We start from the raw sequence: 25,293 nt of genomic DNA on the forward strand, positions 1-25,293 counted from the left end.
ATGTTATTACTGCTGTATGTCTTAAAGACTAGGTTAAGGTTATTAAATATTCCAAAGCGAATAGTATTTCCTCTCAAGTAAGCTCCTTGGAAATATTCCATCAGGGTACCCTTTTATTCTTTCCAAATGTAGTTATGAATTTTAAAGTAGACTTGTATTACTTGGGGAGAGAGACGTGTGATCAGAATACAGAACAAAGACTACATTGGACTTTCTTCTTCTTGGAACATCGAAAAGGAGACAGGAGAGGATAAAGAGAGAAAGAAAGAAATTGTGTTTATTTTGGCTAATGACAACTATTCCTAATTTTTTTCCCTCTTTCTTCAGTTTACTTCAATTACATTTAACCAAATTGTCTTCACAGTCCTAAGTAAGTAAGCTGTAGTTTTGTTTTAAATATAGATTTACTTTGCTCCGTAGCGATGCTGTTACAGTTTTTAATAGGCATTCAGATTCAGCACCATCAGCCATCCTTCCTCTCCCTGACTGATTTTTTTTTTATTTTTTAGTATTCATGAGCATATGCTACTGTGTGAAGTCCCCTGTCAATAAATATGCACAGTCTTAATTGTTCCCATCATAATTAGACTACAATTCTGTTCTTTTTGGCTCAGGTGTGTGTTAAAGCTCTTTCTTTTGTCTGCGGCTTGGCACCTCTAATGATTTCCATGACAATCGTTTGAGTGAGTGAGCAAGTGAGAAAGGGAGAGAGACAGAGAGCAAAAGAGAGAGAGAGGAGGTGAGAAACAGTTGCTGGAATAAAGCCCCTTTCTCAATCTGAATAGCTTATTAATAGAGCTGGTCCCGGGCAAACAGATGGCAGCTGCCAAAAAACAAACACAGAAATCACAGAAATGAAAAACCCTAATTCAATTAAGTGGGAAGCATTCCTCTCTGCAGTGGTTATTGAGCAGTTTCCTTTAATATTATAATCCATTTTTCAAAAGAAATAGATGAAAAATGGGCTTCCACCCCATCCCCTGAAAACTCTCCTGTATTTTTATCTGAGGCTGACAAGCAGGGAATGCAGAGGCCGCAGGCTGCATGTATGTGGATGTTGGGGGAAAAAGGGATTTAAGTCATTACATGGCTCATAATTAACAAATGTAATTAAACTTACTAATGAAGATTTAAAATGGAGCAGTAATGTGAATTAGTGTTTCAGATTAAAACAGTCCATATGGATAAGTGAGCTCAGTTCCGTAATAATTACATATTAGCAGAATATCTGTTATTATGACTGAAATCGGTAGTCTTTTCTGTAATTTCTATCTGTTTTTTTTTTCAAATTAGATTTGCTCTAGTAACAAAAAGACAGTTTAATGGATTAAGAAAAAAAAAAACTGTTATTGTTGTCTGTTCTGGTTAGTGTGCATATTTTGACAAGGCACATAAAAGTAATTCGGTTCACGTTACTCGACAAAGTGTAATGTTCCTGTTATGTATGCATTTCAGTGGGAGGGTTGGGATTCACCAGGGCTCAAGCTATGTGAAAAGAAGGAGAAGAAAATGTAAGGTTTATCGCAAATTAATGTGTCATTCAGAGATCGATGGAGAAAAGATTCTTCTTCTTGCATAAAAACTCGGAATAACTTAATGTTCTTGTTCAGTGTTCAAAATAAACTTTGTGTACTGTTTAAAACCTTGCAAAACCTTAATCATAAAATCGTATTAAGTTGTTTGAGACTTTAACTCAACAAATGCCTATGTCAAATCAAAAAGCAGAGCAGTGTAACAAATAATTTGAAAAAAGAAAATCAAGATTTTATTAGTTTTCATAACTGCCATAAATGGAACCTGTATTTTGACATACTTTATATGCCATAAAACACTATATTTAGACGAATCCATGATTTGGATTTAACTTTGAGCTTTACATCTCACTGTAAATACTAAAAGAAAATACTTGTTTCTTGTTAAAATCCAAACAAACAATACAAACTGTAACTTTACTAAACCCATTAGCCTCTTCCTCACAAGAAAAAGGCCAAAACAAAAATAATTCTCTCAGATGTCAGCCAAACCAAAATATACTGAAAAATGTTTAATAAAAACAAAACAAAACAAAACAAAAAAAAAAATCTTATTCATCTTCTCATTTGCTCTTGCTGCAAATGATAGCCCAACCTGTCACACGCTGAGGGGATCCACTTCAACGTTGACAAAACACAAGTAAAACACTTTCATCACATTCGCTCTTGCAACCTAGTTTTCACAGTGTAACCTTCATCAGGATTTGTATGGAGGCACCTGGAGCTCTCCGTGAATGACTTTCACCAGGATGATTTTTTTTTTTTTTTTTTTTTCCAAATTTAATCCCAAGTTAGAATTCAATCCTCATTTTTCACTCGCTCCATGCCTTTGAAGTCAATTTCTCTAAAACCAGGGAGACTGATTGAAAACACTTTGGAGTGATAGAAAGTATCATTACTTAGAAGAGACACAGACAGGGATAAAACTAAACCAAAGAGAGGGAAAACACTCAGGTAGATTTGATTCTAATGAATGCAGATGCATCTGACGAAAATAAATGTCGCATGGGAGGGAAAAAGAAGACCTAAATAGAAGATGAGGGGCTTTAAAGATGAAGCAATTTATTGGATTTGAAATATGAAAATTACAATCATGCACCGAGCATTCTGGATTCTGCAGGTACATAAACACTGTAATTGATGAGGAAGGAAAACTACTTGAGCATGACATACCGTGTGTCAGAAACAATGGAGCTCACAATGACCAAACAAGACAATCTTGTTTGTTTGCACTTTAACTTTGGGAGAGCTCAAACCTAAATCAGAAATGAAAGGTTTTATTTTTGTGATATTTGGCAAAGTAATAAGAAAATATGAAACAATTTTCAGAGAAAAATATGGTTGGAGTCTATCGGAGTAGGCTTGTCAGAAGTTCAATCTAGTTTATTCTCCCTAGATACTGCATCATTCTTTTATACAAAATGATGTTATATTTCTTTCTCCTTTTTAATTAGTTATTTTATGCTGTTTACCTACAAGGGGCTAAATATGAGATTTAGTCTCCATATTTATTCTGGCACATTTGCAAAAAAGTGGCAAAACACATTATGATTAATGTGCATAATATGTTTTAATACATGAAAACAAAGGTAAAAAGGAACACTGACAATGACTAACAATGACTTTTCAATTATCAACTGTAAAGTGTGGAACAGGATGTTTCTCTCATCTCTAACTTGTGATGTATGGAAAGTTTCCCCATGTTCGTCTGCTGGAGATGGTCTTTTAGTTTCAGTAATCAAGAAATTGCTGCAGACGACCCAAGAGGTCAAAATGATGATTGTACGTTCAAGTAGTCTCTTGTGTCTTACACCAGTTAGGAGCAGTCCTTGCCTCGATTTCCCATCCTGGCCCTTTTTTAGCAAAGACAATCTACCCTTCTTTTCAGGAAAATAAAAAAAAGGGACAAAAAAGGTTGTTTTTTGTTAACACGCAAACAATTGACAGATACTGTCCTTTTTAAAAGTGAGGTCAGGCTCTTTCTAGCAGACACTTGACAACATCATTTTTCATTGGCATGAGTGAGACATGTTGGTACTTTATCAAATTGCGAGCTCTTTTTCATATATTTTTCTAGAAGTGTGGACCTTTCACACACTGGCCAGTAATTACATTTTTCCATGTTTTCTATGCCTATGGTAGAAGTCATGTTATGTTTGGTTTGGCTATCAATGAAGAAGGGAGAACTTGGTGTATTATATGCCACAATGATGTGCTATGTTATGTTGGAGTAACATCTAAAATTCCGTCTGGTGAATTAAACAATTTCAATAACAATTTACTGTGTACCATTTTAAAAAATACTGAAGAACATCTAATCGGCACTGTTTCAAATAGCGTCTCTTGAATTAAAAGTAATGTGAGTGCGACTGATATGTTATGTTTGCTGTATATTGGCAAAGCTTGTTCCACAGCTTGGTTGCTATGGTACTGGTTTTTAAGAACAAGGACCTTTTTTGCCAGCCAAATGGTAGGACTGTCTATTATACAACATGCCAACATGCTGCACTACATTCAGTTGAATCTGTTCCCAATCTGATCTTCAGGCTAATTCAAACACTGTTACATGCCACATGCATGACAGAGACGAATACCTAACTTCCTAAGTAACTACAATGTTATCTCATAACAACTCTTAAATCCCAGACATCTGGAGCAGAACCTCATTTCAATAACAGAACCATTTGTTTCACAAACTCTCTCCATCACGCAGTTATCAGAGGATCTGAGGTGCAGCGTGTGTGGGCGATATTGCTCAAACAGAGCAGCTGTGGTGTTTAACAAACATCTAAAATGACTACGTATGGCCGGTCGTGTTTCTGTGGCTCGACTCTGAGGTGATCCAGTGCATAACGAGACCTGCCTTTCACAGACGACCGAAGGGGGTTATGAGAAAATGGTTATATGTGTGGTTCTCGATTTGACTCATCTGCACTTCAAGTCAAGATTTAAGAACTGCTGAGGTGTGAGAAAAGTGCGGCTTCTTTATTTTAGCTCTTAGTCAAAAAGGTTTTCTGTGGGGATGAGGACACATGTCCCATAAAGCCGCCAGGCAAATTTGAGGGGTCATGTGAGTAAAGGGGAGCGGGGGGGGCTTCACTTCTGATTAAGAAGTTTATCTTTGTGTCACCACTGTTTTAATGCCCAGATCCACAACCTTCGCAAATCAACAAGAAATTCAAAAAACATTTGAATTTATTTACAGCTTGGTCTTTCTAGAGAAGAAATCATGGTATATAAACATCCTATAAAATATGTCAGAAAAATAGCCGAACTCGGATGTGTTTGGCTAACAATTTTTGTACTGAGAAATCTTCACACATGTTGTATCAGAAATCTGACTCTAAACGCATTACTTTATACACTCTTTGAACTCATCTTGCACTGTTGATAGTTTGATATTGAGACATTTAAATTTGGTTTAATGGAGTCATAGAGAGAAATTCTCCATCACCTGATGTTTCACAATGATTCACGTGGAGAATTATAAGCAGAGAAGAAGAACTTCAGACTGTTGCATGAAGGTGCAGCAACAAGTTTGTACGTTATTTGTTAGCTCCATCACTAAAACAGGAAATTGGTTATGCTTGGCCACCGCATGCAGCAACTAATGGTTTTCAAAGTTTACATCGCAGGTACCTTGGATTACGTCAATATCTACAAGTGTGAAACCACAGTGCTGCTTGCCACACGGCACGGCCCTGAGGATATATTTTGTTATGTTCTGCTTGTTTACTACACTATTTGGTGCATGTGCACAAGGACTGTAAAACTATTCCAATAAATAATTAATTGCTGTTTGTTTTTTATAAAAGGGATTTCCACCAATTCATTGTCATTATTATTATTTTTTTTTTGGAATGCCATAATCCTGTAATGATTATGGTATTTTAGTTAACACCGTGCAAAAAAGGTACTAAATGTAATCAGAGTGAAAGCATCTGGACCATTCAGTGAGGAATTGATAAATGAAGTGCTGTACAGTCAGCAGAAAAAAAGAAACCTTAACTGATTCTGAAGACAAAGCGAAACTCGTTTCTTGTCAAAACCGCCCACATTTCCTGCCGTTTGTTTCTCTGTTGCGCCATCAAAGTTGCAACTGGAAGGTTTTGAGTGAATGCGGCAGCTTTGGTGCATTTAGAGTTCACAGCATGTAGTTGAGTTAGGTTTAACACTGGTCACCTAAAATCAACATTTAGCTGCGCGGATAATAAAGTCTTACAGATAATAGAAATACTACTCCTAACAGGAAGTAGTTGGGTTGGTCAGTTTCTCTTGTATTAGCATTGCCCTGATGTCCACAGTCATATGCTCTGCTGTGGTCTTAAACAGTCTGATCATTCTTGAAAATCCTCAAATGTGGTGGACTTAAAACAATTCAAGAGTAATGCAATAGCTTTCCTAACACTATAAAAGTATTTTTGCTTGATGGCAGTTATTGCCAAAAAGGTTATAAAAGGTTATAACAACAAGATCAATTTAATGGCCGCTTGTATTTTTACATTATGCATTATGGGTTAGATGTGTAACTATTTTCTCACAATATCTGAAATCATTTGAAACATGTGCTGTTTTTTTTTTTCCTCTGGTCACATAAAATATAAAAATTTCTTAAATCATCAACAATACTGAGGTGTGTCAAAAGCAGTACAAATTCATATGAGATCTATTTTACTGCCCAGTGCATAGATGTTGCATGCATTAACTACTCTTGTAATGGAAATGTCCAGGTTTGACCAGTCTAAATGTGTTTCTCCTACTCAATCTAAAGTGGTCCTTTTTGCAAGTTTTCCAGTTCTCAGAAATAGAAATAAAAGCTTCCATGAATCCCAAATTGTTTTAAATAACCTCTGTACCCTGTTCAGATGTTACGTAGTGCAGTTTGAGCCACACAGTTCAGGTTTAATGGGGGTATTTCACATTTTAAACTAGGGACAACCAACGGCAGTGCAGATGCCTTAGAAACAGTGATAAAGTTCTTTAGTTTAGTGCCAAATTGGAAGCAGAAATTGAGAGACAAACTTTAGTGTCATTAGCTGGTTAAAGTGTGTGTCAGCATTTTCCTACATTACTTGCATATGCACAGCACAGTATGCAACCACCACCCACTGACTAGACATGCTAAAAAGGAACAGAAAACCTGTTTAGAAAAACTGGCTGACATTTAACTTCTTTTGAGCGCTCATGACACCCACAAGCTATGCGCCCCTGAACACTTACGTTTTCCGTCAATATTAATTAAAGTCTAGTGACACAATGTTTTTGGCTCTTAATGCTGCTCAACAGTTAGAATCAACACATTTAGAAATCTGATAAATCCAAGCCAGTGTGTAAAAAAATGTATGGACTTGGACAGATATGTGTTGCATGTGTTTAGATTTAGACATGTTTTTATTATTGTAATCCACTAAATCAATCAACGTAAAGTTATGTAAATTAAAATGGTCAGTGTTTGACAGGATCACATCGAAAACCACAACCATAAATTGCCCCTTTTTCATGACCGTTGGCCTCCTGACTTCAACTTGGGGATGAGGAATAGGATAAAAGGTGCCAACAGGAGCGTCAAAGTGATGCTGCCCCCTTGCAGTATTTATGACAGAATTACTACAGACAATAAAGGTCTAATGGTCGAGTGCGCTCGATTTATATTTTTGTAAAATAAGGGAGATCTCATTGTCACAATACTGTTTTTGTAAGCACAAAGCTCAGGAACAGAGATTACGCTACGCACAGAAAACACACTCAGATTCATATAGGATGATATTCATTTATGTACACAAAAGGCACAGAGCCAAGACTGTGCGGCTGCACCCAAACTCCCTCTTATCTGACACTGCATTAAGAATGTATGACTGTGATTTTCGTATAATGTGTGTCATATCACAAAGTGGCAGGTTTTCCAATTGTCCAATAATGATCTATTTGCCAATTCAATGCCACCGTAGAAGAAACGGCAGGCAGGCGTTAAATGAATAAAACATCGAATGCGAGGATCGTGACAGTTTCATTTCAATCTCTTCTAGACTTCTTTCATGAAGTCTCTAAGAAGACGTGTTTGCAATTGGGGTAAAATCAGCACTTGGACGGTTGCCTGAGTTTGTATGCGCATTGGATTTTTTTTTCTTTTTTTTTTTCCCTGTACTCTTTATCTCACACTAGACGCCTACGATGCACTACTTTCACAAGCAAAAGCAAACCGTCTCCTTGCATCTGCTCCTCTGTTCGTTGAGATAGTTTACTGGCAATATCCATGCTGGCTGGTGCACACTGTATCCATCCATGGTTAATTAGCTAATGCCACTGGGGCTAAATATAAATACGGGAAACAAAACATGTGACCCCTCTAAAGTGTGGATATAAAGTGCAGAAGAGAAAGTTGGGGGTGTTTCTCTGTCTTTACGATAGCTATTATAAAGTCTTCAACAAAAGGTGTGATCGTCTAATTGGAGGAGACGACAGAAGATGAAAATATGTCCATGGGGAAATGAAATGACATGTGTCAAGCTCACTTTTTGAACTTTTTTTCTTTATTATGCAGGTCTGAAATAAAAGAAGCATTATGACAGAAAGTGATGCTGCTGGCAAGGAAAGAAAAAAAAAAAGCAGCATCCAAAATATATAAAAAAAAATAACTAAATAATCATCCTTGTGATCGTCATCATCATTATTTATCAAACCAAAGCAGAGAATAATAAAATAAGAATAAAAATACACCTCCATTGTAAGAAGCAAAATTGATCTCATTTCTTTTATAAATAAGAAAACCTGTCAAACAGCTGATGGGTAACTAGCAAAAAAAAAAGGAACAATGTAGGAATAACCATTTCAAATATTTATCATTACTTGTTTTACAAATAATATAACTACAGTTGGCAGTTTTTTTTGTTTGTTTTGTATTTTTTTACACAACTTAAAATGTTATTGTGTTGCAGCGACTAGAACTGAAATTCTGCTACACAAAAGGAGATAAAAACGAGATGTCTGTCAGCAAAATGCATTTTCCGTTAATCACACAAGAGTTAAAAACACAACCAAACACGAACCAGAAACTTATAAAAATTACTTGTGATGTGTATGTTCACGTTGCAGGTCTCCCCCTTCCCCCCCTCCTGAGTGGTGAGGAGACAACATGGATATATTGGTCAGATAGCTAAACAAAAGAAGGGAGGGGTGGGCATTTTGAGGCATTAATCCCACCCCCTACTTCCCTATCTGAAATTTTACATCTCATTTTATCTCACAGCATTTCTTTTTCCATCTCTGTGCTCTCCGTCTCTCACCTTGCTCTTTCTGTTTAATGGTCTGCAGGACATATATTGTATATTCGGCTTTAGACTGAATTTTGTCTGAATAAGACAACAACACACAAGTGAGCACAGATTTAATGCGAGAGTGAAAGTGTGAAATACTCCTCCGAAATCCAGCTGCACGGGATTGTTAAATTCACAGGAAAGACTCAAACACCGAGAGAGTCACACTTACTAGTCCTCTGCTTGCACACACTCATACCACGCCATGAATGGGGTACATTCTAACGTCCTGACGTACTCACACACACACACGCATTAACATACATGTACTTTTAGAGGAACAAATCTATTTGGACTTTTAATTCCCAATTTGATTCCACAAAAGTGATATTTACAATCACACTGTGACAGCTCAGTAGACCTCTACAGGTCTTTATTAATAATAAAAAAGATTTGCTTTTGTTTTTCTGTCTCATTCCCCACCAAGCCTTTAATCTTCTGGCCCGTAAGCACAGCTACCATAACATCAAGGCCTATGCTCAACATACTAGGAGTTAATATTTCTCTATGATACAGGGCTTACTAGAAAAAAATGCAAAAAAAAAAAAAAAAAGAGAGAGAGAGAAACAAAATAGCCAGCAAGAAATAAATAAGACAGAAACACCAACAAAAGCAAAGAAAACTACAAAAATAGGGTGGAAAAAAGGAGGAACACTTATTTTTTTCTACTTAAAGCTGAATGGGATCCCTAAGGGGTCTTTTTGATGGTGACACACAAGAGGAGCACTCCACAGCCCAGATCAGAGAGGGCTCAGACATATAACTGAGGAGGCATGGAGGGAGGAAAAGGAGGAAGATGAAGAGGAGGAGGAGAAGGAGGAGGATAACTAGGAAGAAGAGGAGGAGGAGGAAGAGAAGGAAAGGGGGGGGGGACTTTATAAGTGCTTGGCAAATTTAAACAGCAAGAAGACTGTTAATACAATAAGTGGTACAGACAGTAGTCATCTAGTCAAAAAACTGGTCACAAACTCTAGAAACTGCAAGAAATAATAATTACATTAACAATGAAAAATAAACAGGTCGATGATAACAGTTTCAGGAATCTGAATGTGTTTGTGTGTGGCTGTATGTAAAGTGTACACATGATGTAAGAGGAAGGAGGTCGGGGCTGGGTGAGGAGAACAGAGCGGGATGAGAATAGACTCCTCGGTGTCGTCATTTGTCAGCAGAGGAAAATCTTCAGTTTCAGGTGAGGTAGAGGGGCTTGTCCCTGCCTATCATGCTTCCACTGTTAACATAAGAACAAAAGAAGGAAGAAGATCAATTAAACACACAAAAAATTGCGGACTTCATTAACAAAAATAAAACATCAAAAGAATATAAAAATATGTTTGTGTCTCGTTATCATGGACTTGGTTGTTCTACTTTTTGGTTAAGTTTAAGCTTTAAGATGAAATAAAAAAAAAAATCAGATTTCATGAGAATAAGAAAGTATGGATTTTAAATTGGCTATGAAGAAGCAGAGCTTCAATCCCTGTCAAAGTACAAATGCTGAGGTTATAAATATTTCTTTATATTAGTGTTTAGTTTTTCTTTTGTCTTATAAGTTACAATATCATCAATTTATTTCAGTAATTCAATTCAAAAAGTGAAACATGTCACACTTATACTGCGATCCGCTGGGTTTCCTTGGAGAGAAAACTTTTTAAACCAATTGAATCATCAGCTAAACTTAATGCACTGTTTGATAGCTAGGATCAATAAACCCAGTGATAGAAAGGTCAACAGGTGCTTTTGGCAGTTGGAGAACAGGCCAAGTGTTGTTGGAAATGAAATCATCTCCATAAATCTTGTTAGAAAAGAAAAGCTGGAAGTCGTGATTATTTTTTTTTTTTCCTGGCAGAGCTCTGGTTTCAAGACTGGACACGGAAACACTTGTGGCCGACGTCTTGGATGTGTCTGTGTGTGGCGACTCTTGAAGACCTGACTGCTGTTCAAATCCTTGAACAGGCTTTGCTTCTCAATCCTCAAACAGCTCGGGGCTCGCTCTGGCTGTTTGCACCTCCTTCTACAATACTCTTTCCTTCTTTCTATTAAAATCATTCTTCATCATCCTTTGTGAAGTTCCAGGTTCTTTGAGAATTTCACCTTTTTCACCTTATCCTCCTTGTGGAGAGTGTAAAGTCAGTTCCATGTGTGGTTCAACTCCGGTCATCAGCAGTTGGAGCCTGAATTAGCGCATTACCTACTTCTACAATCTACAAATTACTCAATTATTTGATTCTGGTTTTTGAGGCGGATGCAGCTCTAAGTGTAGAATGTCTCTCTTATTTGCTTTTATGGAACATTCTAATTTTCTGAAAAACTAAACTTTATGTTTTCATTAAGCTGTAAGCAGTAGTTATGAAATTAAGAGAAATACACAAGTGAAATAAATCACAGTGTGTAACGAGCCTATATAATATGAAAGTTTTCACTTTTTGAGTTGAATTATTGCATTACCTTTTCAATAATTTTCTTAGTTATTGCAATGTATCTATATTTTTAACAGACTTGGTTTTACAACTTGTCTTATAGTCCAATAATCTGACACAAAACATGAATCAACTTAAATGTTTCCAATAAACGATGTTAAGCCGCAGTATAAAACATGTTTGTGAAGTGGATCGTTGTAAGACTAGAACTTTGATCAATTACAGTGTATACACTGACCTGCAGTGGTTGCCGCACTCCCGATTGCAGTATTCTCCATCCCACTCGTGGGTCTGAGCCACTCCAGGACCGGGCCCAGAGCCAGGAGCTCCTGGTGACTGGGAACCCCCAATGCTCTTCTGGTACTCTGACTGGAGGTGGGAAAAACCCTAAAGGAGATAAATCAGGAAAAATTAAGCAAAACCCCTGAGCAGAAGCCTCATTACACTCTCATCATCCGATTTGTCTCAGTTTATTTCTGTACCTGCTGCCCTGGAGGTGGGGAGTGAAGAGAGGCCTGTAGCCCCATCTGGTGGGAGATGATTGGCTGGGACTGGACCTGCTGCATGCGGATGGGCTGGTTGAGGAGTGAGCTCTGGTGCAGGGAGAGCTGCTGGTGGGGGTGAAGCGGCGGGCTGATCTGGAAGGAGGAAGGTGGGGAGGCACTAATGCTGGGCAGCATTGGGGATTGGCTGAGGGTCTGTGACAGAGCGTGGCGTGGGGCGTGGCCTGCGTAGCTCTGCAGGTCGGTTAGAGGGAAGGCCCCGGGTCCCAGGTATGGCGATGACGACTGTGGGGCAGGTGGCACACTGTACAGCGAGTTGGTTGGCATCATATGTGGAGAGGCCTGGCTGGTTTGGGCAGTTTTATTCTCCCCGGGGTCGTTATACGTCTAAAAGCAAAACAGGACAAATCAAAACAGTAATTAATCTCACTGTAAAAAAAAAAAAAAAAAAGGTTCACAGATTAAGCAGACTTTATTTTATTAAACATTATTTGCTTTGGATGCTGCTTTACAAATGTGTAACTACAAAGTTTATCCCCCTGACTATTTTGATGCTATCATTATATCTACAATCTGTTATCCTAACTTAGCGACAGCTAAGTTAAGATACAAAAACTACTATATATGTATATTGGTGTGTATGTGTTGCTGATGCAGAAACAAATGCCAAAAAAGCTGTGATGTAAACAGAATTTGCTCAGCTTTGTGCCAAACTTCAAATAGATTAATGAATAGAACTGAGGAATCTTGATTTCCTTTATAGAAAGCTGGATTTAATTCTATAAGGATGTTTACCACTGTGTTACATCACAAGTTGTTTAAACAGGAGTGTTGTAAGCCATAAAGTATTTAAACTGTTAATAATTTATCTGAAAAGAGCAGAGGAGAACTGAGAAGAAAAGAGGAGAAATGAGGAGTACACAGACTTCTTACATCTTTTCCATTAAAGTGTTTAAAGAGAAAATAAAACTGGCAAAAATCTGTTTTGGAAGATCATAATTTTGCAATTAATAAAATAATAAAATAGGAGATTGGGCACACAGCCCTGATTGGTGCATCCCTTCATTCAAGGACATTAAATTGGTCTAATTTTAGTTTATTCATAAGATTCAAAGCAGGTATCAACATGTAAACAGCAGAGGATAACACTGAGTTTCCTTTGTGTTTAGTTCAACTACCTCTGCATTATTCACCTTCTCTCAGTCTTTGTGTTTTGCTCTCCACAGCTGTTACACATTTCTCGATTAGCTCACCTGAATCCAATACCCTTCTCCTTGCCTCATTATATATAAGCTCACTGGTTTTCATTACTTGTTGCTGGTTCATTCTGTTATGCCGCCCAAGCACCGTGTCCTGCTCTGCCTTTGATCCCCCCTGTAAGTTCTTTTGTTATCTCATTATTAAAACTACTTATTCCAGTCACCATCAGTCCCTGCGTTTGGGTCCTTCATTAATCACATCGTGACATTTTTTACCTTAAATTAAAGCGCTTAGAGTATGTTAACTTGTGTCCAGTCTTGTTATTTTTTCATCTTCTACTTATTCATTAACTCCACCCACCCATCCGCCCACCACTGCAGTCATCTACACCTATAGACATTCACTCAGCAGGTCTTTCCGTCTCCCTTTGTTTCCCAGGGGAAGATGCACATGCACGTATGAAACCCACGGATTCTTTCTCATTAACTGTCAGACTTACTGGAATGATGCGTGGTGGTCTGTTATTTAGTAATGGCTCCCATCCAGCTGGCCAAATCCCTCAAATAATCAATGGAACGATATGAAGGCGCAGATAAAGCAGGGGGACAGGAACATTTGCAGGGGTCAAGTGGAAAATGAAATAAGGAAGAAATGAGCTGAAGGCAGAAGGGGAAGAGTGAGATGATGGATTTGATTTGTTGGAGCTCATTTTTAAGTGGATAGCCAAAGAGGCTGTATTACAGTAGATGGAGCGGAGATGGTTTATGCTAAAAGACAGTTTATCTTTTAAACTTTAGTAGATGCTTTATATTTTATCTTTTAAACTTTTTTTTTATTATTATTTTAATTTTCAGACACAAGGGAAGGGCCAATGGTATTTAGAGGTGCAATCAAACTTTTTGTTCTTTTCTTCTTACATAAACTGACAAATGTCACAAAACAAAAGGGCAACAGGTGCACACACAGGATGTAAATCCTTCAAATGATCCTCCAATTACCTCCAATTCCACCCACCCCAATTCACTCTGAAAAGACTCCTTCATCTGTAATTAAAAAAAAAAATAAGAGAGTCATTTTGAAGGATGAGGCTCAGTCCTGCATTCAGATCGGCTCCTCCTGAATGAGAGAGAGCGAAGGTTTGCAGGTTTATTTTTGTCTGTCAGATCTTTTTTTTTCTTTTGACTCTCAAAGCACCATCATATGGCATCAATCAAGCCTCTGCATAAGATACCCTGAATGTGTAATCGCACTAGAGATAAGAGATGAGAATAGTCTTTTGAGTAGAAAGTATGGCACAGTGAAGAGGCTGATGAATTAACTATTCATGCCTTAATCAAGGTGCTTGTTTTCTGCACATGAGCGTGAGAGGAAGTGTGGCGTCCCGTTCGGGGGAGGAGGGCTAGAGAGGGCGAGGAGGAGGAGCTTGGCATATGCTAATGTAATTTAGAGTTCAATGTGTAGAACAATGTGGGGACAGATATGAAATGAAGTTGGAACAGTGTTACAACTGCTTTTAAGCTTCATACATACTTCATACTCTCTCCTTTTACACAAACATGATCAGTCAAAAAATGGTAATGGTCTGGACTTAAACTGCTTCAAAGAGAGGGCAGTGGATGTGAGCAAACCTCAGCCAACACATTAGCAGCCCACCGGGGAGGTACCAAGCACCAGGAGGACGGCAAATGACAGGTAATGTCCACTCCTGCTCTTACACATGCACGCTGATGAGCAGGCACGCAGACGTGCACTATTACTTTTTATTTCTCCCCAGGTTACAAATTGAGGTGTGTTTCAGACCTAATTTTCCCTGTTTTCTTCGGAGCACACGCACAGCCTTTCTCTTTTACCTCCACTCATAAATACATTTACATATTGACATGATAACATTGAAACATTCATTGTTATTTATCTCTATAATAATGCATATATATGTCTACACGAAGACGTACTAAGCCATCTTTGCTGTTAGTTGACCTTTTCTTTAGAATGAGAGAGGAATTCTGTCTAATTTATCATCCCTTATATTGCAGCTGACCCATGTATATCAAACATGTGACCCCCACTGTTACCTTGGAAACCAGACTGGCTCTGTAGGCGGCCAGGGCTTTCAGGTACTCCTTCTTAGCAGCCTCTGTTTTCCTCTTGTAGCTCTGCAGGAACAAACACAACAACAACAATGTTTGATTACGAGCCGATACCAAAGGTTGCAATGACCCTCCGTTCCACGTTGACTGATGCGGATGAGATTCGGGGAGTCACGGCTTAGATGGGAAAAAAATAAAAAATAAAAAAACATTTCACATGCATTTGCTGCACAATTATCAGGTCAAGGAGATTTTTGCCCATCTGCATGATGCTGATGCATTCGAACCATTTGCTTCTTGAAAATCCAATTCAGCTCAAAATGAAATGTCAAGAAAGATTCTGCACAATAACATGAAAACAGAAGTTAAACGAGGAGCGAAAGCCTGTTTGTCGCTCTGCGTGCTTCTTTTCAGTGTTCTTCTCTATTAAGGCTGTTGCTCATCTCTTAATCAGAGCTGATGTCGCAGCAAATCACTCAGATGTGTGAGAGAGAGAGAGGGAAAAAAATAAAAGAACTCAAAACAGCTTTAGCAAAAAGGCAATCTTGAACTGTCTGAATGAACCTCAAATGATGCGTTGAGACAGGGAATTCAAGTTAATGTCATCACATGTCACTCACGGCCTGTGTGCAGCTGCCGCTGCCTTTTTCATGCAGCAAAAAGAAAGTGGCAGAAAGTCCACCCTCAAATCAATAGAGAAGACTCAGATCTCAGCATTTTAATATGAAGGAGGGCACTCTTCTTTGCGTGAGTGAATGCAGCGGGTAATTACTGATCCTCTATGAGATACTGTCAGTGGCTACATGGGCAGGGTCATCTCTTCTCAGAGAGGTGGGGTAGAATAACCATTAAGCATTCATGGGTTGCCAAGTGAGCATAGGCTGGCAGCCGCTGACGCACGCACTCAATAAACAAACAAGCAAACAAGCAAGACAGCAAACAAAGCGGGATGAAGCCGGATACAATCTCTTGCTCAAACAGCTGATGTTTATCCTCTCACTCATCCCTATTTACAATATTATCATTATTACCTTGATACACAGCAGCATCCAAAAGTATTCATACCCCTATATTCACATTTTGTCATGTTACACCAACACCTTCCAGAAAACAGTTCAGTTCAGTTGTAAGGAAATGCAGCGTAAATGACAGGCATTAATCAAAAAGACAGCCAAGAATCGCAAGATAACTCTGGAGGGGTTGCAGAGATCAACAGCTTAGGTAAGAGAATCTGTTGATGGGAAAATTGTAGCCTTGGTGGCAAGAAGAAGTCATGGTTGAAAGAAAGCTGTAAGAGTTCCTTCTTAAAGTTGCCATACGCAAATAAGTCACGTAAAAGCCATAGCAAACCTGTGGACAAAGAAGCTAAGGGGAAATCAAAGATTAACTTTTTTGGCCTACCTGCAAAACAATCATGCAAAGCAACACTGCCAATCAGAATTAATCAAATAATAAACATGGTGGTGGCAGTATTACCCCTGCCAACTTCTAAGCTGGTAGGGGTAATGGAAAAGAGCCAGAAGATAAGGGAAAACTTTAGAAGAAACCCATTCATGGGCTCCAAAGGACTTGAGCCTAGTGAAGCTTCACTTAGACATGTTGCACTGGTTTTACACAGCATTGAGCCAGGAGGGGAGAGAACATCATACCACACTTCTGTTTTCTGTAAATGTCTGTAAACCATGTTATCATTTTTCCTTCCACTTCACAGTTATGCACTAATTTGTGCTGTTTTATCAAGCAAAATCCTCATAAGATACATTAAAGTGTGTAGTTGTAGTGCAGCACAATGTGAAAAACACTTCTGCAAGGCAATAAAAGTTTATACATTATGCAGCAAGCGTAGGGAAATACTGTCAATTTTCATAGAAAAGTTCCCAAAATCATTTCTTAAGTCACTCTTTGCTTCTTATAGACTCAAAGTCTTTGCTTTTATTAACTCAAACTACTCCCAGCAGCCTTAATTTCAAATTAATTTAACGCAGCTAATGATCTACGCAACGACAGATACTTTCAAGCAAATTACTAAGCCTAAGGATGTCTAATTATTCCAAAGTGAGTGGATTCATTAGTGGTTGAAGCCGTCAAAGGCTGCAGGTCAGTATGAATTAAAAATAACAAAGCTGCAAGGAGGGATAGCATATGCCTCCAACGTAATCCCAGCACAGAGGTGTCCCATCTGAATTAGCCCCCTAATTGTACCTTAATGAATTGTTCTTGTTTGATAACCAGTTAATTACTGGAGACAATAACCCTGCGCCCTGCTGACACCGATGGGAGTGATTACCCTGCGAACGTAAAACCAAATGATCGGTGAGAAACAGAAGTAAGGGTGGGGGTGGGGGCAACCGAGGATAAGATGAAAGACATACTAAGTAGTAATGGATGAGAAATGTTAGAGGTAAAAAGAGGGGAGAGGAAAGAAAAACTAACATAATAAAAGTGTACAAAATCTGAGCCTAAACAAGGGGCTTAATATCCAAACATCCCGCTTAAATTAATTGACAGTCTGTTTTTTTTTTTTTTTCTTTCTTTTTTTGATTTTTTGGTCTCTGACCTTTCAAAAGCACACAAATCCAAAACACAGACTCAATTAAATAAAGCTAAGGTTTCCCCTCACTCCTACGCAAATCCATTATCACTATCCCCCCTCCCCTTTTCACTGCTGTAAAAACTGAAAATTGATCTTAATCTCAAATAACAAAAACAAGAAAAATTTTCTTTTATGTTTCTGGGGCAACCGTAGCATGAAGGCACCTTGAGGAAAAAGGCAGCCCAAATAACCCATTGATCTTACACTTTAAAGCACAGGCCATTGGAACCTGCATAACTAGACAAAATTATAATGAAAAAGAAAAAAAAAATGAACATAAACATGTCTTTGTTCTGCTGTACCTTTGGATAACACAGAGGAAATAGAAGAAACACAGTGAAGCTCAACAAAAAGGATCACAAGCAAAAAGCAAATGACAATAGTGAAAAAGTGTTGATCTTGTCCAAAGCAAAGGTCTAAAATGTGCTTCCTTTAATGCATTTATGTGAATTTTTGCTGCATGGTATGTTTGAGGAGTGCTATAGATAATTGGAAACAGGAGCTCTGATCTAGTTAAAACAAACCTGTGTGTAGGGGAAGGGTTGTGTTTACATTCTGGTGTTCCTGCAAGGCTCCAGAGGGTCTGACTGAGACATTAAAGAATACACCTCAACAGTGGTGATGTGACGACCGCATGTTGGAAGGAAAACCATAGTGGTGTGTATGTAAACAGATCAGGAAGAGTTAACTCTAAAATTGAAGCTGTATGTTGAAAATGTTTTCAGGAATGAGAAATTGGCATGAACAGCTTTCCTAACAGATGCAATTTACCAGAGAGTTACAGCAAAGAAGATAATTTTTTACAGTTATGGGCCTTTGAGGAGACATTTTAAAGACTTCATTAAGTGTTATTCATACCCTTTGAATTTTTGGGGGGATTTCTTGGCACCATTAACTTGTACATTATTTGGCATTCATTTGGTAGATGCACACAAACTAATGTTACATTGTAAATTGGAAGGAAAATGCTAGGTCCTTTTCTTTACAATTGAAAACGTTAAAGACGGCAAGGAAGCACTCAAGACCCATGGTAACTCTGGAGGAGCTGCAGAGTTCATCTGCTCAGGTGTGAGAATCTGTCAACATATGATCCTTTTTGTTGATCATATGTTAATTTTGCTCTCCACAAATGTTTACGAAAAAGCCTCAAAGAAAAACCATTGTTCAAAAAGAAGAAAGTCTAAAAAGTTCATTTTGCAGGTTGCAACAAGACAACAACATATGGAACAAGTCTATCTGCTCATGGGAAACCAAACCTGAATCTTTTAGCCTACAAGCAAAAATGTAATACTGCAATACACATTGAGCACGTGACACATGGTAGTGGCAGCCTCATGCACATTGTTTACTTCAACAGAGATAAAAGCTCTCTGCGTTGATAAAAATCAAATCTGGCTGAGGTGGAGATATTTTGCAGAGCTGTAGTTGCGATGAAATGTGGTTGTTAAACAGTTTTAGCTCATGGGAGCCGACTACATGCTCAACATGCTTCTTACCTTTTTATTTGAAAATAAATGTAAAGTAATAACACATTGAAAGCATAATTTTCCATCCACTTCAGAATTACATGCTGCTTTGTGTTGAGCTGTTTCACGAAGTTGTCAAGATAAATGACTGCTGTATTAATTAAAGCAATCACGGAGTTATTGCCCAGACAGAGTGCTACATTTCATTCGATAATGAATCATTAACTCAAGTTAATTATGTGTCCTGTGAGGTGACACGTCTGATTAAACACGTGATGCAGAAATAAAGAAATTAGCTGTGGAGAGGCACACTAAATGGGGCAATTTTGCTGGTGTACTACTAGTTTGTTAGTTGTGTTCCTGTTTTCCTGGTTCCACTGTGAAGGACAAGTGCATGTGAAACGTGTAAGAGGGAAACAGAAAATTTAGACGGTGAAAAAATAAAAAAATAAAAAATTGCCAGAAGACAAAGGGTTAAAGAAGCACAAACAATAACATTTCTGGAGCAGATGTCCTTGAGGGAAAACCAAGGACGAGGCAATTGCTAATCTTGTATTCCCAGCATGATCAAATCACCAGGCAACAGATATAAATAAAAGGACAGGAAATGAGGAATTCACATTCAAGGGTGTCAGCGGCGAAATGAAGATTCATGGTGAAGAGCCCCGGTGAAGGTGGCAAAAATTAACTACAAATAAAAGGGACAGCCGGCCTCCAAAGTCCGGCGTATAAAGCAGGTTCGGACGGGAAAGAAAAAGACACATGCTGGAGAGGGGCGCTGCAGAGAATGGGCTGCACTTTGTCATGGAGACAGGTGCTTTTATTTGACACCCAATAAGGCTGTGCCCCTGACTGGATATTCTAAAAATATGAGTCTGCGCACGATCATCAGACTGTCTCATTTTCCGTTCATTTCACACTATCATTTGTTACCACAAAACACACAGAAACCTATTCGGCTCTGTTGGTCTGGAATGTTTGAATGAAATTGAAACTGTGCTCCATTGTGGGAATCAATAAACTGCAGTGAATGTTAAGGCGGTTTCATACGCACAGGTCGGGGTGTAATAAAACCAAATTTAGCTGATTACATCTACACCGCTGATGGCTAAAAACAATGTTTCACTTCCTTCAATAAACACATTTAATTTTGTACTGATTGTGAATGTGTAATCCATAAGTAAACATATGAAACAAGAAGTAGAAGCTTTTCAAACGTGACTGTAAATAAATAAATGTGTCACGTCTCGCTGTCGTCCAAGCTGTTTTAATGCAAAGCAGATAAAATCTATTTAATCTGTACAAATGCTGCTTGTTTGTACTACTTCAAAACTACATTTTCTTGTGTAAGTTTAGCACACAGCAAACAAATAAGAAGCTCAAAGACATGTTAATAAGGTTGCTTAGGAAGAAGAAAGAAAAGTGTACCGTAAGCTTTGTAGTTCTCTTTGATTCAGCGATAGCGGTGACTGGTTAACAAGCAAAAAATTTATATTTTATGGGAACAAGCTGCAATGTTTATCCAGTTTTATCTGCTAGATAAACCAGTGTTTTTGTTTCACCATATCTAAATGTTCATTTTGAAGTTTTCACATTTTCAGTTTACAACTTACAACCACAAACTGTTGTGTAGTGAGATTTTATGTAAAAGATAAAATAGGGCATGATTTTGAAGTGGAAGGAAAATGATACAAGTATTAAAATTTATTGCACAGAGAAAAATCTGAAGTGATTAAAAAGTTTTAAAAATGATTGAAAAAAAAAAAAAAACACACACAAGATTCATTGCCCTCCTGAAATCCTACCAAGACAAGATGTGTGTATGAAGAGTGATGGTGTGTGGTGGAAAACTATCACTGAACCTCATGCGGCCTGAACACACCACAGTATGAAATTCCGTGTGTGTGTGTGAAACGTGAAACAAGACATCCAAAGCGTTGTACCTTTGAATCGTATTTACTCAACTGAACATGCGTGGTTTTGTGTACCTGTTTCTGCTCCTCCCCCAGGCCGTCCCACATGGAGGCGACTATCTTGGAAACATCTCCAAAGGTTGCGTTTGGATTCTGTCCTTTGATGGCTGCCTGGGTGTCTCTGAAGAACAAAGCGTAGGCTGACACCGGCTTGGTCGGCTCATTAGGGTCCTTCTTCTTCTTCTTCTTTTGGGGCTTGGGCTTGGGCTTCATCATCTCTGAAGATGGCCGTTTCTCACCCGTCATCTGGAAGACAATCAGTGCACACACAACACAGAAACGGCTTATTGATACTGAAGTTGGTTTTAGCATTTAGATGTGCAAAGAAAAGAAAAGAAAAAAAAAAACTTCACCAAATGAATAATTATAAATGTGATGAATGCCTGTAACACTGGGTCCTGGTGAAGCGTGTAAACTTAATTAACTCTATAATTTGATTGCTCAGTTCAATAACCAACATTTGGATATTGCAGCAATGTTTCACTGACAGAAACACTTTCACAAGTTGACAGAAATTGTCTTTTTTTCTCTCCTAGAGCACTTTGTCAGAAATATCATGTGCTAGTTGAATTTATCAGACCTTTTCAAATCTTTATTTTGCAGTTGCTCAGCAAGTCATAAATTCAGACTTTTCATGCCTGGGCTGAAGGGAATTTTAAATCGTCTGATGTATCTGCTCTGGCTTTGATGTGGTCTCAGAATGAATTGGAGAGAGCAAATGGAATTACTTACTGATAGAAGAGATGGTAATCATTTTTATTCACATGCGCCCTGTGAAGCCCGGCAGAGATGTATAGGCCTAGAAATATATTTTTTAAACCAAAGCATCCCCCTTTACTTATACTGTATCACTACGAACTGCCGGCTAAAAGGAGATGAATCTGAAACATTGATGAGGTGGCAAAGTCAGTTATATACTCATCTGCATTCCTCCTGATGAAAACTGAGCAGTAAAAATGGATTGTGGCTACGATGCATAAACAGGATCAGGCTAAAGATCTGCTTTTGTTAAAAGACGTTTCAACAAAAGCAGAATTTAGAGTCAGACTTTAAACCTGAACGTGACTAAAGAAGCGGCAGAGATCTGAACTGGTAAGACGCGTATGATTTTCCGATAAAAACATTACTCAAATACCAAAAAAATAGGAAACCTCACTGAGTATTCAGTTCTTCATAGATAAATGTTTATATATTTATATCTAATTAATTTTACCTCTGGAAAAAAAAAGCAATTTATTATTATTTTTATTTTTATATTTGTATTTGTATCATGTTCGAATAAAATTTCATTTCATTTCATTTCATTCACAGATGATCAACACAGTGTGCATTGTGTTTACAGAAAATATTTTCCAGCTGAGCAAAAAGTTAAAACACCCTACCATTTCACAGCTATTCTAAAGATATCAGCTTTGACTCAGTCAGGGACTTTCCATTTGTTATTTTTCAGCCAAGTTCTACATCAGCTTGAATTTTCTGACAGAATGTTTTTAAGTTTTCCTCAAGCACCCTTTGATGCAAAGTAGAATACTGTGATGGTGAGATTGCCGGATCCTGCCGTTCTCAAACCATGACATATCCACCTCTCTGCCTCACAGTTTGTGTGTCTATCTTTTCCTGGCATGCTGTGTTTGGTTTATGTAAAACATTTAACTTGTTCTGGTATCTGAATAAGTAGATTTTATACTAATTTCACCAAAAAAGCATGATTCCAGAAGTCTTGACATTGGATGCGTTTTCTTTTTTTTTGTTGTTGTTGTTGCATGTTTCTGGCTAATTTTAAATTGGTTTGGTTTTCCTTAGAGGGGAAACGTTTCCTTGTTGCACACCTCCTATGAAAGTTAAACTTGTGCACTCCCTTTTTGATTTATAAAGAGTGTGTTTTCAACATTCAGAAAACCAACCAAACATGGCAAGAACTGAACTCAGTGCTAAACTACCAAGCAATTACACACATAAGCGTGGTATAATAATTTTAACTCCAGCTCCAGCAAAAACGATCAAAAACTCAAAAATAATCCTGAATTCCTCCAAAACCATTCATCATGCTTGCCATTAAGCCATATCAGACAAGCCCCTGCCTCTACTAAAGAAGCCACATCAGTACCTTTGAATGAGGATCTGTCTCCTCCTCCTGATTGGAGCTTGAAGGAGAGGGTGTGGCTGATTTACTTCCAGGAGGCGAGGGGGAACCATGAGGCAGTGCGCTCCGGCTGACCTGAGGGTTTAGCTGAGACAGTGCGCTCATGGGGTTGGGAAGTATCGGAGGTGACCTGTTTATCATGGGGTGGTTACGGGCAGGATCGTAATGAGCGCCGTCTGGGTGCTGGTGATGGTGTTGCTGTTGGTGGTGGTGCAAAGCCATCTCCTGCATCTGGGATGAGAGAAGAACACCAGCTTTACTATCTTCTCTGCTCAGAGCAATAAATGTCGCCAATTAGCCAAATGTGCAAATTGTTTTAGGTGGAGATGACATTTTTGATGTGGTATAGTCTGCATAATGTTTGGAGAAAAAAAAATGCTCACAGGTGTAATGTGGACCTAAACCCTTCAATATGTACTTGCACATTCTAAAATTTTTAAATGTTTCCTTAAGGTTTCCTTATTTTGGGGGGTAAAATGATCTAGCACTGTCCAAGGGTCTGAAATGTTATTTTCTTCGGGGGGCTGAAAGAAACGGAATGCACTAATGAGTCACAAAGTATCAAAGTAACTATTATCCTCTATAAAACAATTAACTAGTTTCAAGAAACACGTAGAACAAATTCTAAGTAAAACAGCATCTCACACACAAACACACCCGTTAACGCTGAAGCTTCCCGCTAGACCGAAAAAAAAACTAACTTATTCTTGATTTCTCACTTGACTTGTTGGTTTCCTGTTTTTATTATTTCGGTTCCTCACACTCAGATTTGCTTTATCTTACAGTTTTTGTGGCATCTACATTTAATCTTCAAATGTTTGCATCAACATATCAAAACAGTCAACCAGGGGTGTAATCTAATTTGATATTAGGTCCAGTTAACACAGGAATGTTGTTAATTTGAGTTGTCTGACACTCAATGAAAGATGTCATAAGTAGTCAGGTAGTGTCAGCTTAGAAAGTCAAGCCAAAAGCCATGAGAAAATCCTTTTCAAATCGTAAAATTATACTGAAACTCACAGCAGGCAGACCAGTGGTGAGGCAGAACCACTGCTGAATTAGCACTTTGTAAAGAAAACACTGGGCATCCTACTAGTGATGGTGGTGCAAAAAAAGAGACTTCCTTACACTTAATATCGCAGCAATTTTGCTCATGATTTGCAGCTGAAGCCTACCACTACCATTTTGCTTGGAATGAGCTTCTTTACATTCCTTTAAGTTTAATCCTGATTCCTCCCCTTTTGAATATAAATGAATGTTAATGATTATGTTTTAGAACATGTCAGATGATTTATATTGAAAGAATCACTGTTTTTTTTTTTGTTTTTGTTTTTTTGTAGAGCTTAAGCAATCAAGAACTGAGCAGTTAGCATCTCCAGCTTGCTGACTGACAAAATTACAGCCAAATCCCATCACTGAAAATATTTCTCAACAGTAAACAGAAATATTTCAGTGCTCCTCTGAGTTTTTGTTTCACCAAACTTGGCTTCGCTGGCAATAGTGCTTTCTTGGCAGTAGTTTTGTTTCAACTACTGTAAACACTGGCTCTGTTCTACTGGTTCTATGTTAGTATTAACTTGAATCCAGTCCAGGAAAGAAACATTCTTAGTCGAGGGTGGGCTCATGGAGACTTTAAATGTTATGGGTGCCCGAGTTATTTTTGCTTTAGATTTGTAAAATTTATGACAATAAAACATTCAAACATCAATAATCAATAATCATAAAAAGCACACTTGCAAACGTGTCACAATAACAATGCATGCCATTTCCCAATCCCAATGGACTGCCCAGATCAAATACTTGGTAGGGCATATTTTAAGTGCCATGAATGCTAATTTGTCCTGCAAATAATATTCTAACCTGCTGCGTAGACTTCACTTGCCCTCAATCCTCACACTAGATATAAATACATTGTTTTGTGGCCAAGATATTAAAGCTCAAAAGGACTGCTGGGACATTGTGATGAAGAAAAAATAATAAAAGCTTCAACATTTTTTGTTCTCAGTCATAGTTGTTAATCAAGATCAGGGTCAGAATATGCAGTAGCAATATTAATAACTATATATATA

At 38.1% G+C, this 25,293-nt stretch overlaps 1 protein-coding gene across 9 annotated transcripts in view; it reads right to left on the reverse strand.

Annotated features, from left to right (window-relative positions):
- Positions 1 to 8,040: 8,040 nt before the first annotated feature.
- tox2 (TOX high mobility group box family member 2) overlaps positions 8,041 to 25,293 on the reverse strand; it is a 125,212-nt gene continuing 107,959 nt past the window's right edge. For 3 of the 9 annotated variants that reach the window (XM_016669789.1, XM_016669767.1, XM_016669793.1), the window contains 7 exons: positions 23,189 to 23,455; positions 21,097 to 21,339; positions 15,035 to 15,115; positions 13,961 to 14,005; positions 11,742 to 12,149; positions 11,498 to 11,646; positions 8,041 to 10,073 (listed from right to left, as the gene is read on the reverse strand). In XM_016669789.1, coding sequence (XP_016525275.1) covers positions 10,031 to 10,073; positions 11,498 to 11,646; positions 11,742 to 12,149; positions 13,961 to 14,005; positions 15,035 to 15,115; positions 21,097 to 21,339; positions 23,189 to 23,455 — 1,236 coding nt within the window. In that variant the 3' untranslated portion in view covers positions 8,041 to 10,030. The remainder of the gene's footprint in view (positions 10,074 to 11,497; positions 11,647 to 11,741; positions 12,150 to 13,960; positions 14,006 to 15,034; positions 15,116 to 21,096; positions 21,340 to 23,188; positions 23,456 to 25,293) is intronic. The other 6 variants (XM_007548128.2, XM_007548163.2, XM_016669798.1 and 3 more) reach the window with 6 other exon arrangements.

The sequence above is a fragment of the Poecilia formosa genome, unplaced genomic scaffold (genome assembly GCF_000485575.1).
Source record: "Poecilia formosa unplaced genomic scaffold, Poecilia_formosa-5.1.2 Scaffold2, whole genome shotgun sequence".
Lineage (NCBI taxonomy): Eukaryota > Metazoa > Chordata > Actinopteri > Cyprinodontiformes > Poeciliidae > Poecilia > Poecilia formosa.